General features: G+C 39.8%; 1 protein-coding gene across 2 annotated transcripts in view; it reads left to right on the top strand.

Moving 5' to 3' along the window:
- Nucleotides 1-14,811, top strand: part of tnksa (tankyrase, TRF1-interacting ankyrin-related ADP-ribose polymerase a) — a 103,428-nt gene that overhangs the window by 53,238 nt on the left and 35,379 nt on the right. For both annotated transcript variants that reach the window (XM_006795559.3, XM_006795560.3), the window contains 6 exons: nucleotides 9,059-9,153; nucleotides 10,145-10,211; nucleotides 10,457-10,643; nucleotides 13,085-13,206; nucleotides 13,301-13,392; nucleotides 14,484-14,562. In XM_006795559.3, coding sequence (XP_006795622.2) covers nucleotides 9,059-9,153; nucleotides 10,145-10,211; nucleotides 10,457-10,643; nucleotides 13,085-13,206; nucleotides 13,301-13,392; nucleotides 14,484-14,562 — 642 coding nt within the window. The remainder of the gene's footprint in view (nucleotides 1-9,058; nucleotides 9,154-10,144; nucleotides 10,212-10,456; nucleotides 10,644-13,084; nucleotides 13,207-13,300; nucleotides 13,393-14,483; nucleotides 14,563-14,811) is intronic.

Genomic DNA, 14,811 nt, shown 5'->3' with positions numbered 1-14,811 from the left:
GGTCCAAATGTGGCAATTTACCCTCCCCAATAGATCATGTCTCATTGCTATGGCAACTGCTGACAGCCAGCAGTCACTGTTGTCATGGGAACAGCTTGACAGGCTCCTAAAGAGAAGAGGAAAAGGGAGGCGGATGTAGGAGAGGGTTAGGGAAAAATGGAAACAAAGAAGGAACTAACACAGCAGCAAATTACACATGCTGTGTTTTTAAGCTCGTGTGTTGCATTAATGTGTTTCATAGTTTGACTTTTTTGTCCGCACAGTTTTTTGAGATCAATGTTGGCTCCTAGCTGACCGAATAAGCAAAATCTATTAGTTTATTGTGCACTTGGGGGTTACCTTTCAGATGGTGTGTCTAATAAATGGCAAAATTTAAACTGGAAAAAGAGAATGGTGCCAAGTGGAGCTATAAAAAGAGATTACTGTTTATTTATCTTATTTTACTTTAGTTTGTTTGTTCAGCTTGAACGTGTCCTCCACATCTCTTCTCGCTTCCTTCTTCCTTCATTTTCCACCCATATTTTCCCCTCTTTCATCTTCCTCCCCTCCTCCACTCCATACTCCTGTCCACCTCATGGAAAAGCTTTTAGATGATTAAAACACAACAGTGTATTCTGTTTTGCATTTCTTTTTTCCCCAGCATCATTATTATTCACCGTCATAATGCCTCTCTGACAGTTGATTCTCTTGAAATAAAGTATAGTGGGTCTTTAACATCAGGGGACTATGTTTTGTTGATTCTCAAAGGAGGAGAAAAACTTGGAATTAATGGCCAGGCAACAAAAACAACTGTTTATAATTATTTACAAGGTTTATTGAGTAGCTTTTGAAAAGAAAGTGACTGTCAATAGAGTCAAAGTCAAAAGGTGTAACAGATGGCAGCAATCACTTTGGACTACACATGAAATTACCATGTGTCGTACTGCACATGGGATTTTATATTGAGGTATAAGTATTATTATTGTAAGTTTATATATATATACAGTGGGGCAAAAAAGTATTTAGTCAGCCACCGATTGTGCAAGTTCCCCCACTTAAAATGATGACAGAGGTCAGTAATTTGCACCAGAGGTACACTTCAACTGTGAGAGACAGAATGTGAAAAAAAAATCCATGAATTCACATGGTAGGATTTGTAAAGAATTTATTCGTAAATCAGGGTGGAAAATAAGTATTTGGTCACCTCAAACAAGGAAAATCCCTGGCTCTCACAGACCTGTAACGTCTTCTGTAAGAAGCTTTTCTGTCCCCCACTCGTTACCTGTATGAATAGCACCTGTTTGACCTCATCATCTGTATAAAAGACACCTGTCCACAGCCTCAACCAGTCAGACTCCAAACTCCGCCATGGCCAAGACCAAAGAGCTTTCGAAGGACACCAGGAAAAGAATTGTAGACCTGCACCAGACTGGGAAGAGTGAATCTACAATAGGCAAGCAGCTTGGTGTGAAAAAATCAACTGTGGGAGCAATCATCAGAAAATGGAAGACATACAAGACCACTGATAATCTCCCTCGATCTGGGGCTCCACGCAAGATCTCATCCCGTGGGGTCAAAATGATCATGAGAACGGTGAGCAAAGATCCCAGAACCACACGGGGGGACCTGGTGAATGACCTGCAGAGAGCTGGGACCAAAGTAACAAAGGTCACCATGAGTAACACACTACAACGGCAGGGAATCAAATCCCGCAGTGCCAGACGTGTTCCGCTGCTGAAGCCAGTGCATGTCCAGGCCCGTCTGAAGTTTGCCAGAGAGCACATGGATGATACAGCAGAGGATTGGGAGAATGTCATGTGGTCAGATGAAACCAAAGTAGAACTTTTTGGTATAAACTCAACTTGTCGTGTTTGGAGGAAGAAGAATACTGAGTTGCATCCCAAGAACACCATACCTACTGTGAAGCATGGGGGTGGAAACATCATGCTATGGGGCTGTTTTTCTGCCAAGGGGACAGGACGACTGATCCGTGTTAAGGACAGAATGAATGGGGCCAAGTATCGTGAGATTTTGAGCCAAAACCTCCTTCCATCAGTGAGAACTTTGAAGATGAAATGAGGCTGGGTCTTCCAACATGACAATGATCCAAAACACACCGCCCGGGCAACAAAGGAGTGGCTCCGTAAGAAGCATTTGAAAGTCCTGGAGTGGCCTAGCCAGTCTCCAGACCTCAACCCCATAGAAAATCTGTGGCGGGAGTTGAAAGTCCGTGTTGCTCGGCGACAGCCCCAAAACATCACTGCTCTTGAGAAGATCTGCATGGAGGAATGGGCCAAAATACCAGCTACTGTGTGTGCAAACCTGGTAAAGACCTATAGTAAACGTTTGACCTCTGTTATTGCCAACAAAGGTTATGTTACAAAGTATTGAGTTGTATTTTTGTTATTGACCAAATACTTATTTTCCACCCTGATTTACGAATAAATTCTTTACAAATCCTACCATGTGAATTCATGGATTTTTTTTTTCACATTCTGTCTCTCACAGTTGAAGTGTACCTCTGGTGCAAATTACTGACCTCTGTCATCATTTTAAGTGGGGGAACTTGCACAATCGGTGGCTGACTAAATACTTTTTTGCCCCACTGTGTATATATATATATATATATATATATATACCTGACAGTCACCTGTTAGGTACGTATATCGCATCTTTGTGAAAGATGTTGCCATCAAAATACACAGAGATTTACATTAAACATAAATTCATATTGACTACTTACATTCAGATTCCAAACAAATTTGAAAAGGAAATTTCTCTACAAGTTGTGATGAACTTGCTACAGGATGGCAGCAGAATGTGTTTTTTTCTTCTTTCTTTTTATTCTTCTTGTCATCACAAGACTGTTGCAAGAAGGTCCAAACTTGGTGGCACCAGTTATTCGTCTGGAAAAACAACTCTTCACTTTCAAAATACTACTATATGCAGCATGGCATTCGTGTTCTTTTCCCTTCACTTTTTCATCATATGATTGAACTGGGAGTAGAAAGTTAATACAGGTCCCCTCTCATTATGCAGCACAGCACTCCTGGCAGCGAACATTATTACATGTTGAACCCCCCATTGAAAAGCTTCAGCTGGCATTTAAGCTATATTCACACAAGAAAATCACAGGCGGTATATCAGATGTTCCGGCACTAATGTGTAGCATCGCTCATATGCCAAATCAAAGTAGCCAATAATCCTCTAAAAATATGTGGCATACATACATGTGAGACTCACATTTCTCTGCATTCATAAATGCATACGTATTCTGGTGCATAAACATTACAGTCAAGTGTGTAAACACCTTAATCTATCCTCCTCTTTGCTCGCAGTATTTGCACCAGCAGAATTTTTGTGCTTCCCTAAACACAGTCTCATTTAAAAACCTTTATTTTTGCTCGCAGTACTGCTGTTGTGCTGCTGTTCCTCCGTTTTGAAGAGCATTCATTTAAAAAACAAAAAACCCACATTTCATCTCTTTTGCCGTCTATGATGCCTGGCAAGAAGAAATGAAAACATGTTTGCTCTCTGAATTCAGAGCATTAGAGGGAAAAACTGGGCTGCAGTGGAGAGTACTTGGATGACACTGAATGAAGGATGGGTCAGTGGATGAAAAAATGATTATTAGCACTATTGGCTTGTGGCTGCTCGGAGGATAGAGATTTCAACCGGAGCTGGGTTTTTTTCCTCTCTCTCTTTTTGTTAAAGACTTTACTCCAAATATGCTTCTATGCTGGGAATCCAATATGAGATCAACTGAGCCAGTGATGGTTTTTATGCATGCCTCACTCACACACACATGCATGTGCACATTCCTTACACAGGGTTGACAGATTGAAGAGGTGGAGCTTAAACTACCCAGTCCGACCCTGGCAACAACATCACGGTGATGCAACAGTACATGCACGTGTGTGTATGTGTGTCTAACTGATGACTCACTAGTAGCTAACGGTTTAAGATTTACTGAGGACCTGATTAAGGCTTACATATTTCCATTTTTTTTCCAGTTTATTTCTATGTAATTTGCAAAAACAAGCGCACACACACACACAAATGCACTCACTGCATTTAAACTGAGGCTGATGACTAACTGTGTACCATGTCCTGCTCCTTTCAAATGCCGCTGTCACATCCTGTAAATACGAGTGTACCATCTGTCCACCCGACTCTGCCTTTCTGCCTCGCTGCTGCTGCTCCTCAGCTGAACTCCTGAGTGAGCTGTTCAGATCACCAGAGATGATGTATTTTTCAGTATGTCCTCTGAAATTGAGATGAGTTTCCTATGAGGGAAACATAGGAAACATTATTTTGTTGCTGTTGTTTAGTTGGTGGAAAACACCAGCTATAAAAGCTGGAAGAAACTTTGAACTTTTTTTTGTATTTAAGATGTTGCAAAGGGTTTCATCACAGTCTTTTGAAATAATGTAGTAGTTTGACTTTTTAAAGAGCCTCTTCTCTCTAAGTGGCCTGTGATTTACTTCTTAATGGGCTTTTATGAGAGCAAAACATTAGTTGTGCTGCTTTACTTCAACTTTGTTTTTAGTACTAGCATTAGTCTTGTTTTCCTTTTTGTTGTTTTATCTGCAGTGTTAGCAGTTGACATCTCAAAAACTGCTGGTAAGTTGCTTGGCTAGTTCAGATTGATGCACTCCTTTGAGGTTGAAAGTTTTTTGTTGGATGTAGACAAAGCTTTTATTAAAATAATCTGGATAAAATGGGCCACTTTGCAGCCATCATACCACAGTAACACAGCTCGTGGTGAAGCCCATTCGCCTTTACCCAGTCACGACCTGCCATTTTTACTTTTAGAGCTTAAAATGTTAGTTAGGAGAATCACCTACATCAGTGTGATCAAATATATGATGAAAAGATATGCGTGCATACTCTCACCTGATCCCTTCGGATGATTGCACTGAACAACTCAATTTTACCAGTCAGAGTATCCGGTGGCTTCATATGGCAGTGATGATTATTATTTTTTATTATTAATCATTTATTTATTTTTAATTGTTTTTTGGTCTTTTACCTTTGTGAACAACAGACGTGGAAAAACAAGGCTGCTGGTGGCACCTTTGTACTTACCTCCAGTCTAAATCCCCCTTGGAAGTGAAGTGTATTTCAAAAGGTTCTATGGGGTCTCAGGACAGAGTGCCTACTTTCTTGAGAAAGGTCACCAGTAATTCAGGGAAGATTGCACCTCTCTTTCATGCCATCAGCTCTCGGGATTGTGTGCTGCCTTTCTACCTTGTCTTTAATATGTTTGCCACATGCATAAGTGAGCAGGCTTGAGAAGAGAGTTGAAGGCCTGTTGACACATGAGGCTATCTTACAGTCATTTTGACATTTTCTTTATTCACATTGTCAGCTTACATTTATGCAATTTCCATATAGAGTTGTTCATTCTTTGAGTGAAATACCACATGATGAACCGCCAGCCACTCTGCTAATGTTCAGATTGCCTATTACAGTTTCGAAATGCACTTTATGGATTGCTTCAAACAAATCATTCTAGTTGTAGTGGAAGGATGGTGTTCCTCTTACAATACATAGCAGCATTTTCAAGATGTATATGATACAATGGAAGAATCTGTGATAAGTGTTTTATTCCAAGAAATGCCAAACTTTTTCCAAAAACTGTGTTTGGGCTAATCTGGATAATCCATAGATTTTACTCTAAACAGACTTCAGTGAGAGCAGAGAATTTGTTCCAGTGACACTGCAAAGATTTGTTGGTTAAGGAGTAAATATATAATTATATAGGCAAAACTGTTTGGCCTCACTCACAATTGGGAAAACATGTACAATGGTGTAAAAAAGTGTTTGCCTGCTTCTTGATTTTTATTTTTTTGGAATGTTTAAAAGTTTCATATCATCAAACTAACTAGTCAAAGATAACACAAGTAAACACAAAATGCAGTTTCTAAATGAAGGTTTTTATTATTTAAAAAAAAAAAAATCCAAACCTACATTTATTAGATTAATTAAAAAAAAAAACTCTTGGTTTCCAAGTAATTTTAGACTTGATAACAAAATATCAGAAATTTAATTTAAGTCAAAGGTACAGGCTAAGAAGAAGGACAAATTGTGTTTTTGAAACCCTCCTGCTGACTCAGTTCTGCTATAATTTAAACAACTATGCTCATCATTTTTTAACAATTTAACAATGTGTGTAAGTGTTGTGTTTTCCCCAATACCTCACTATTGCAGTGGTGCCCAAGGCTTTCAAGTGTAACTGTAATCTGAGTCATCTGTCATGCTAAAATAAGATACCAAGCATTGTTCATCAGAAACACAGATGGGAAAAAAAAGACATAAACATAAACGTGGGATGGTAATCATGAACCAATTTTACCCAATCAGAACCCTTCAAGATTATCTATTTATTCTTTCAGCTTGTTTCGCAAAGTGTCAGAGGAAAGTGGCAGGACTGCAACAATAACAATAAAGCTGCTTGTTATAACTAAAGTATGCAGAAGAGGTTTTGTTAAATGCACAGCATATAGAACCTTTAGGTAGATGGACTACAACAGCAGAAGACCACACTGTGTGCCAGTCCTGTAAGTTAAGAACAGTAAACTATAGAGCAGGGTGATATGACCAAAAATATTTATCACGATATACATTTGAAAATTTGCGATAACGATATAACTGATGATATAACTGATGATATAACTGATGATATAACTGACACGAGACAAAATACTTTACAACTCCACAACTGTATTAGTGCAAAAAACCCCCATCAATGTATTTTCACTTAAACAAGCAGCTGTTTTTTATGTGCATTAAATTTATATAAACATTTAACAGTGCAAATGCAAATTCCTCGCTGACAGTTTAACCAAAAGGCATTTCCAGTGGAAACTGGCCGACATATCCTCAGCATAACCATGTATAATATCCACAAAACTTAAAAAGAGGTTATACACACACAATACGGTAATATTATGTTGAAGCACAGTACGTATCACTCCGCGAAGCTCCGCCTACGCTCCAACAATCCATCAAGCGGTGCGGCTTCGTAGCTTAGCAAAGTCGTACTAAAACATTTGACAGATTTTCGAGCGCCGTGTACATAAAATCGTTTCGAGGTCAGTAAACACAACCAGAATTCATACATAAGGCACACGGGATTATAAGGGGCTCTGTCGACTTTCAGAAAAATCAAAGGATTGATTTTAAAGTGTGCCGTATTTTCCAAACAACACGGCAATAACGACGGCCCGCTAGCATGCTCTACCAAAAATAGTGCTTTGTGTGTCTGACGGACGAAAGCTAAACCAGTTCCACACCACTGAAGCTGCAGCATTTTTACAAACCAGTTCTGGTTCATCTGTTTCATTCAACGATCCACTTTCGCTCTTCTCATTCTGCGTCGCCATGCTTTTTCCTTCCATGTGCGTATGTAAACAAAGGCACTGCGCACGCGCGTTTTACCCATACTCTATCGCCATATTTCATTTTCTTATCGTTGCCCAACATTATACCGGTATTACCGTGAACGGTATGATATGGCCCAGCCCTAGTAAACTAGGCTGCAATTTGCACAGGCCCACCAAATTTGGACAATAGAGAACTGGAAAAACATTGCTTGGTTTCATGAGTCTCAGCTTCTGCTGTCACATTAAGATGGTAGAGTTAGAATTTGGTGTAAACAACATGAAAGCATGGAGTCAGCCTGCCTTGTATCTACAGTCCAGGCTGGTGGTGGTGTAATGATGTGGAGGTATATTTTCTTGGCACACGTTGGGCCCCTTGGTACGAACTGAGCATCATTTAAACACCACCGCCTACCAGAGTATTGTTGCTGACCAGCTCTTTAAGATCACAGTGTACTTATATTCTGGTGGCTGCTTCCAGCATGATAATGTGCCATGTTACAAACTGACTGAGAAACTGAGAGTATGGTATTGACACGGCCTGATTAACAGCAGAGCAGATTTGTGAGAGCATTGGATTGATTTCTAGATTCTGCTGGAGGTAAAAGTGGAAAATATGTTGTTTTGAGTTTACTGACCTTGTGACCCATGAATAATATACCTTTTCTAGTAGCAAGGTGTATGTTGGTTTTAAAGAAAACATCAGTATTCAGCTTTGAAGAAATTTGATTTATTCCTGTCTATAAAGAAAATGACCAGAAAGCATCCAAAGGATTTGGAAGTCAGGTACCATGTGTGAAAGGGACTTTGTTAAACTTGGACATTAAGCTCGTAGAGCTGCTCAAGATTTAACACATTTCTTGTGATCTCAGTGTTTGCTCTAAAAAAGTTTTTTAAAAAAAAACAGTGCCGTGCAGGGAGTGCGGATGCACCTGCACGCCATCCTTAATCACGTCCGCCAAGTTAAAAACACGAGGACTCAGGGGTTGTGGTGTTGTGGTGTGAGGTGATGTAAATAAAATGGCTCAAAACACTGATCTCCGGACCTGCCGTGCCTTATTCACACCACAATGTCATTTTTATATCAGCCTACTGCATCTAGTAGCTTTAATCCAACGTCCATTCACACTTTGCTCTGTAGCACATCCAGTTCTGCGAAATGGCTTTTATATCATGACTTAGAGGCAGGTTTTCTATTACTTTTTTCCCTGTAACAAGTTCAATTTGACTGAATAATGGGAACATTCTTGCTGCCGCAACATTTCGGCACCAGTCTGCGTTTCACTCGAGCTTTCAGGAAGAATGGCCTTTGCTGAAAGACTGTAGTGCTGCACGAAGAGCTAAAGCCATCTCATCTCAGTCAGATCTTAATGCATTCAGAATTGCAGCTTTTCATCAGTGTTATGGAGGAAATTATAGGCAGACTGCTACAGCCCATTTCTTCTTGCGAAGCCTTACCTTAAGACTGTAAGATGCTCAGTGAAAACATACCCACACATACATAAACAGGAATGATGGTTATGAAGTCTTGATGATAGGCTGTCAAACTGTGGAGCGAACATGTGGGCTAACATTTATTTTTCTGTCTGTCTTTTTTCCCCCTCCCACTCTTTGACTCCTCGTTCTCTCTTCTTGCTTTTATTTGTCCTTCTTTCTCTCTCTCTCTCTCTGTTTCTGTGGGTCTGCCTTTTTAGTCCACTCCACTGCACCTGGCAGCAGGATACAACAGGGTGAGGATAGTTCAGTTGTTACTACAGCATGGAGCAGATGTTCACGCCAAGGACAAAGGGTATGTACAGAGAAAACGACAAGGGGAGTTTAAGTGGGGGGAAAAAGGCACTTGAATTCAGGATTTTCTTAAAAACTAAACATCTTAATGGTAACACATCATAACTGGGGTAGTGTTGCACTGCTATTTATGAGACATAATTATGAGATTTTGCTATAGCCAGTCTCCTTAATCCATCTCATTGGATCATAAGATTTAGGTGGGGATATATACACATTCTGTTGTTGGCGTGCACAGAGTATGATGCACTGCATTCTGCAGAAGCCCTTGAAGCTCTTTTCTGCAGTTTCTGTCATATTTCAGGCCTGCTTATAGAACAAAATGACTGGGCGTGCATAAAAAGTTAGTGAGGGTGGTCTCTGCTTATGCAGCCACACAAAAAACCTGGAAACCATTCGAATAGCTGTCAAACCACGACATTATTGATGTAAACTGAGATGTCAAAACTTGTCACTAGTGGTGCGGGGGAGGTTGTCAAATGTCATTTACGTTTTTTCCCCTTATAGACTCCAACCCTGAAGGTACTTAGATCTCACCTGATCGAGGTGGACACGAGAATGCACATGTGCAGTAGAGCTGGACTGGACTTTAAATGATCCTCAGTTCAAACAGTCTAAGCAAAGTAGATGAATGAGTGTCATTGCCTGCTGCACTTTCCACAAAAACCAAACTTATTATCCGGTAGCAAGAGCACGTCTGCTACCGTGGGCTCTGTGTGAGAAAGCCGTGAGACACCCTCAACCTTTTATGTAGTGCCGCTATGATGTTGACATCTGAGGCACTCGATGTGTAACACTGATTAGCAGGATGTCACCGTGCCAATGTGACCAAGATATCAAATGTGGTAAATGGTATTTTTACTGAACATCAGCATGTTAGTGTAAGTGTCACATTGTTGAACTCAGCACGCATTTTGTGTGTATTTAGAATTGTTAACACTGATATTTGTTTGTAATGAGAAGTCTTCTGGGTTTTTTGTTTTTTTTTCCAGGGGTCTGGTGCCGCTTCATAACGCCTGCTCTTATGGACACTATGAAGTTACTGAGCTGCTGCTAAAGGTACAAACACACATACATCCTGTTTCTGAATATACTGGGTCAGTGGACATAATTCATAATAAGAAGCTATAAATGACCTCCTAAGACCTGCTTTGTTAGTTCATTAAAAACATGACACATTCATTGTACACATGCGCCAGAGCCGATGGCATCATTCCCTTTTGAGCAATCCAGAATCAATAATGATAAAACTGCTGTCAGTAATCTCCTCTGTGCTTTTTCCACTATGTTTTTTCCTTCGTCAGCACGGAGCCTGTGTGAACGCCATGGATCTGTGGCAGTTCACCCCTCTACATGAAGCGGCATCTAAAAACCGAGTGGAGGTGTGCTCTCTGCTGCTGAGCCACGGGGCTGACCCAACCCTGCTCAACTGCCACAGCAAAAGCTCTGTGGACATGGCACCCACTCCCGAGCTGAAGGAGAGACTCACATGTGAGTGTGGCTCTTAATTTACATAAAGTGCAGCTGCAGAGTACAGCACGGCTAAATGAGTCATCGTGCCGATTTAATGAACAGTTTGTTTTAGAAAGGGCATATTTACACAGGCTATGTTTGGAACAGCTGATTTGAAATTATTTTGAACGTGGGAGTCTCAATCTTTTTTTTCTTTTTCTTTGACAGGGGATTGGTTGCCTTGGAAGCAAATAACAAAGGGATTATTAGTACAACAGAGAGATTGATATGATTATTTTGATAGCCAGCAGTCTGATGTAGAATTATTTCTTGAAAGAGCCTCATGTTCACCTGTTTCTTCATGTGGACTTGACTAGTGGAAAAGCCACAGATTACAAAAAACATGAAAGTCAGCTAGCGATGGCAATTGGACTCGATTCCCATCCCTAAAGTCATCCACGGTTCGAATTGTTACAGATTTCCTCGGTTATATAAAACATTTTATTGTGTTTATTCATGGTTTCAGGGTGCATTAATCCAATCCCTGCCTTTAAAATAGATTTTTCATTATAAAAAATGCCTTGAACCTGGACTACACAATTTGTGTTTTAACATGAACTACTTTAAATTTCCACAAACAAGCTTACTGGTTTTAAATTAGTTTCTTTTTTTTATTTTGGTTTGTTCACTATATTATAATATGTAAATAATCTGCTTATATACTCGTGTCCTTTATGAAATTAGCTGTTTTCTTTGTAGTTCGGTTCGCATTACACTGCAACTAATATTTGAATAGAGATCCGTGATATATTAATTAAATAGAGACTACATCATAATTAAGTTAATTTTCATCGTGCTTTCAGGATGCAGCCACCACAGAGTAAAAACGGGTTGGATAATCCTTTGTTTTTGCCAGAAAGCCCTCTGCAACTCGAGTTAATTAGCGGGTCAGCTCTCTTTTTCTTTCGCTGCACTTGTTGCCTCATCTCTGTAATGAAGCAGATCAAAACAAAAATCAAATGCCACGCGAATCATAAGCCATCAGAAATGTTTTCACAATTGCGGGGTGACGGTTCGTTTTTGATTATTTTATGTTGTCGAAAACACATCTCAGTCGGGCGTTTGCTGCAGACTCATCACAGGAATATAAAAATATAAAAACAAAGACTTCCTGGACAGATCTTATGTTGCCAGCTCCAGATATATTTTTTAAGCCAGTTGGTTAGTAGCTTACAAAGTACAGTTGTTATGAAGGGGAAAACTTACTATAAAAACATTAATGTGCTCAAGTTGGGCAAATCTACTTGGATCGCCTTGCTTTTGAAGCTTCTTTAAAGGGAACCAATCCAGGAACTTCAGTTTATGGCACTTAAGTGTTCAACTTACTGTCTGCTAAGCTTCCCATAAGTTACGGAGCTTCCCAGTTATACTTATGGTGCCTTTTGGAGCTTTTGTTTTAATTTAAGCTGACAAATAATGTGTGTTACGCTTTATTTGGTACTAATTATTGATATTTGTATGCCTGCACCTTGCCTCAGGGTCCAGAAAACAGCAGAAAAGGAAAATAAAACAGGATGGCAACAAACGCAGTGCTAAAAATGGTTTCAAAATGAGACAAACCAGTGGCTCTGTCCATCTTTTCTTAACAGTTTATAGATATGGTTACATATACAAAGAGCAAACGTGTAGTTCATCTCATGTTTTTCTTCTTTATCTGAATAAATTATTTAACCAGCACAGACTGTGAAAAGAGAATTATTTATTTACTTTTTACATTTATTTTAACATTTCATACACACTAATTAAGCCTTGTGGAAAGGCTGTCAAGTCCGAATCCTGAAATGTTGGCTGACATGTAGCCATTTCTTCATTTTAAGGGGTGGCAAACTTGATCATTCCAGAGTATCTGTGTATTTCTGACCAGCAACTATGAAAAATTTGTTTGGGTTTTGCAGAACAAAAATGCCATAACTCGCTACTGTTTCTCTTTCATCAGCTGTACTTTACGTCTTTAATTTTTTTTCTTTCTTAACCACGTGACCTTGAAGATTGCGCCATTTATCTCAACGTCTGATTAGAAATGCATGAATGCTGTTGGCTCGGTCCGTAGATAGGACGGGCTCCTTTTATTCAGCCTGAAATGCTTCTGAAGCAAAATAGTTTGTTGTTTGTAATTTCCAGACCTCGGGGGAATAATCGCTTCTTTCCGCTCCAACTCCACCACAGAGACTGTTGCATCATATGTCATTAGCTCTCTGGTTGGGGAAAAAAATGAAATTATCTTTCTGAAGTATTGTTATGCTGCAGGGTCATTGCAAGTAGAATAATATATTGTAACAGTGGCTGAGAACTTCATAATTCAGTTTTTGGGTGGCAAGCTACATCATTTGCAGCCTTTTGTTTCGTAGGAAGCCTCTCAATGACAATTGAAGCTGCTTTCTTTATAAAAATGTTGACATTTTCTGTGCGCGTATCTTCAGATGAGTTTAAGGGCCACTCGCTGCTTCAAGCTGCTCGAGAAGCTGACATGGCCAAGGCTAAGAAGACCCTGGCATTGGAGATCATCAACTTTAAACACCCACACACACACGAAACTGCCCTGGTAAGATTTGGATGCATTTTAAAACACTGGCTCTTATATTGGTGCAGACGTGTTGAGATGACGTGTCCATGTGTGCTTCATGTGCGTTTGTTAGCATTGTGCAGTAGCGTCGCCTCACCCCAAAAGGAAGCAGGTGACCGAGCTGCTGCTGAGGAAAGGTGCCAACGTCAACGAAAAGAATAAAGAGTGAGTATTGTTTTCCGCTGCATGCACGGCTCATAAACACAAAGTGAGAGCATTATGTTTGTCAAGGTGACTCCAGCAGTGGATTTATGTTAGAGGTGAACAACACAAATCACTTTGCTGATGTGAATTGCCATTGCAAGGCAAAGTGGTTGCATCACTGCTCAGAGACACTTCAGTAGGTGAACGCATCGTTGTTCACACGACCTGACAATCAGCGGCGACAGAAATTGTCCGCTCTTCAGACGCTCAGTCTGCTGCCAGCCTCGGGCTTCAGCTCAGTACAAAACTATCCTGAATAATTCCAGCGTTTAAAGCATAAAATATGACCTATTATGTTTATTTCCAGCTCCATATTTTCATTTTTGGACTTTTCTAAGATGGCTTAGATGGCTTTCCTGATTCATAGATCTCAATAATCCTTTTGATTATGATACGTTTTCTGTTCAAAATAGACTGGCTCCTGATTAAGTGTGATTGACTGACCATGTTTAGTAGCAGTGACCACTTGTAACAGTATATTTGCATGACAGAAACCAGGAAGAGTGCAGGAATCCACTTTAATAGCTTTCTAAGTGAGGTATCAGAATAAAGTACTGCTAAGCTGAAGTGATGTACTTAGTGACAAATGAGAACTGATTTGGTCAGTGGGCTTGGTGATTCACTGCTTTCTCTTTGGAAATTTCTTAGAAATGGGCCTCTTCACATGTTGGGCTCTCCAGCCCAGCTGCCCTTACAGCAGTGGGACTGAAGCTATTACATTTACAATAATAGCGGGCCATGCAACAAATGATGTCATACGAATGTGTCATATATATATAAATACATACATATAGATACCTTATAGTGAAATCAGAATAAACGCATTGCTGAATAGATGATACTGTAAATTTCTGTTTTGTTTTTTAACCCAGAAAAAATGCAGTACTATAGTACATGGAGTGCTGACTTCATCTCAGGGTTGATGACTTGTGATAATATCCAACCTCATTCTGAGAACGTTTGGGCACTGCATTCTGTTTTACAAGCAATCTGAACGATCTAAAGTTGAGCAGTTATATTTATTTCCTAATGCTCTCCCCTCCCCTCTGTAGTTTCATGACTCCTCTTCACGTGGCAGCTGAGCGGGCGCATAATGACATCATGGAGGTACTACAGAAACATGGGGCAAAGGTTTGTCTTACTCTTCTTCCTCCATGTATAGAGAGTGTATCAAAAAGAATCATCCAATTTCAAAGTGCTTTAATTTTGTGGTTGTTCACCGGTAATGTTAGATAGAGAGGATTGGTGAGTTTCTAATGTTTGGTGGCTGAAAATGCTCTGTTTTTCACACTAATCATCATAAAAAAATTTCTAAAAAGAAGCATTTTACTGTGTTACTGCCCAAAGTTCTGGGTAAATGTTTCTGCAAACTGAACAATC

This window comes from Neolamprologus brichardi, chromosome 7, assembly GCF_056152115.1.
Source record: "Neolamprologus brichardi isolate AB-2024 chromosome 7, ASM5615211v1, whole genome shotgun sequence".
Classification (NCBI taxonomy): domain Eukaryota; kingdom Metazoa; phylum Chordata; class Actinopteri; order Cichliformes; family Cichlidae; genus Neolamprologus; species Neolamprologus brichardi.
The sequence above is the reverse complement of the archived record's forward strand: the minus strand, read 5'-3'. Positions and strand labels throughout refer to the sequence as shown.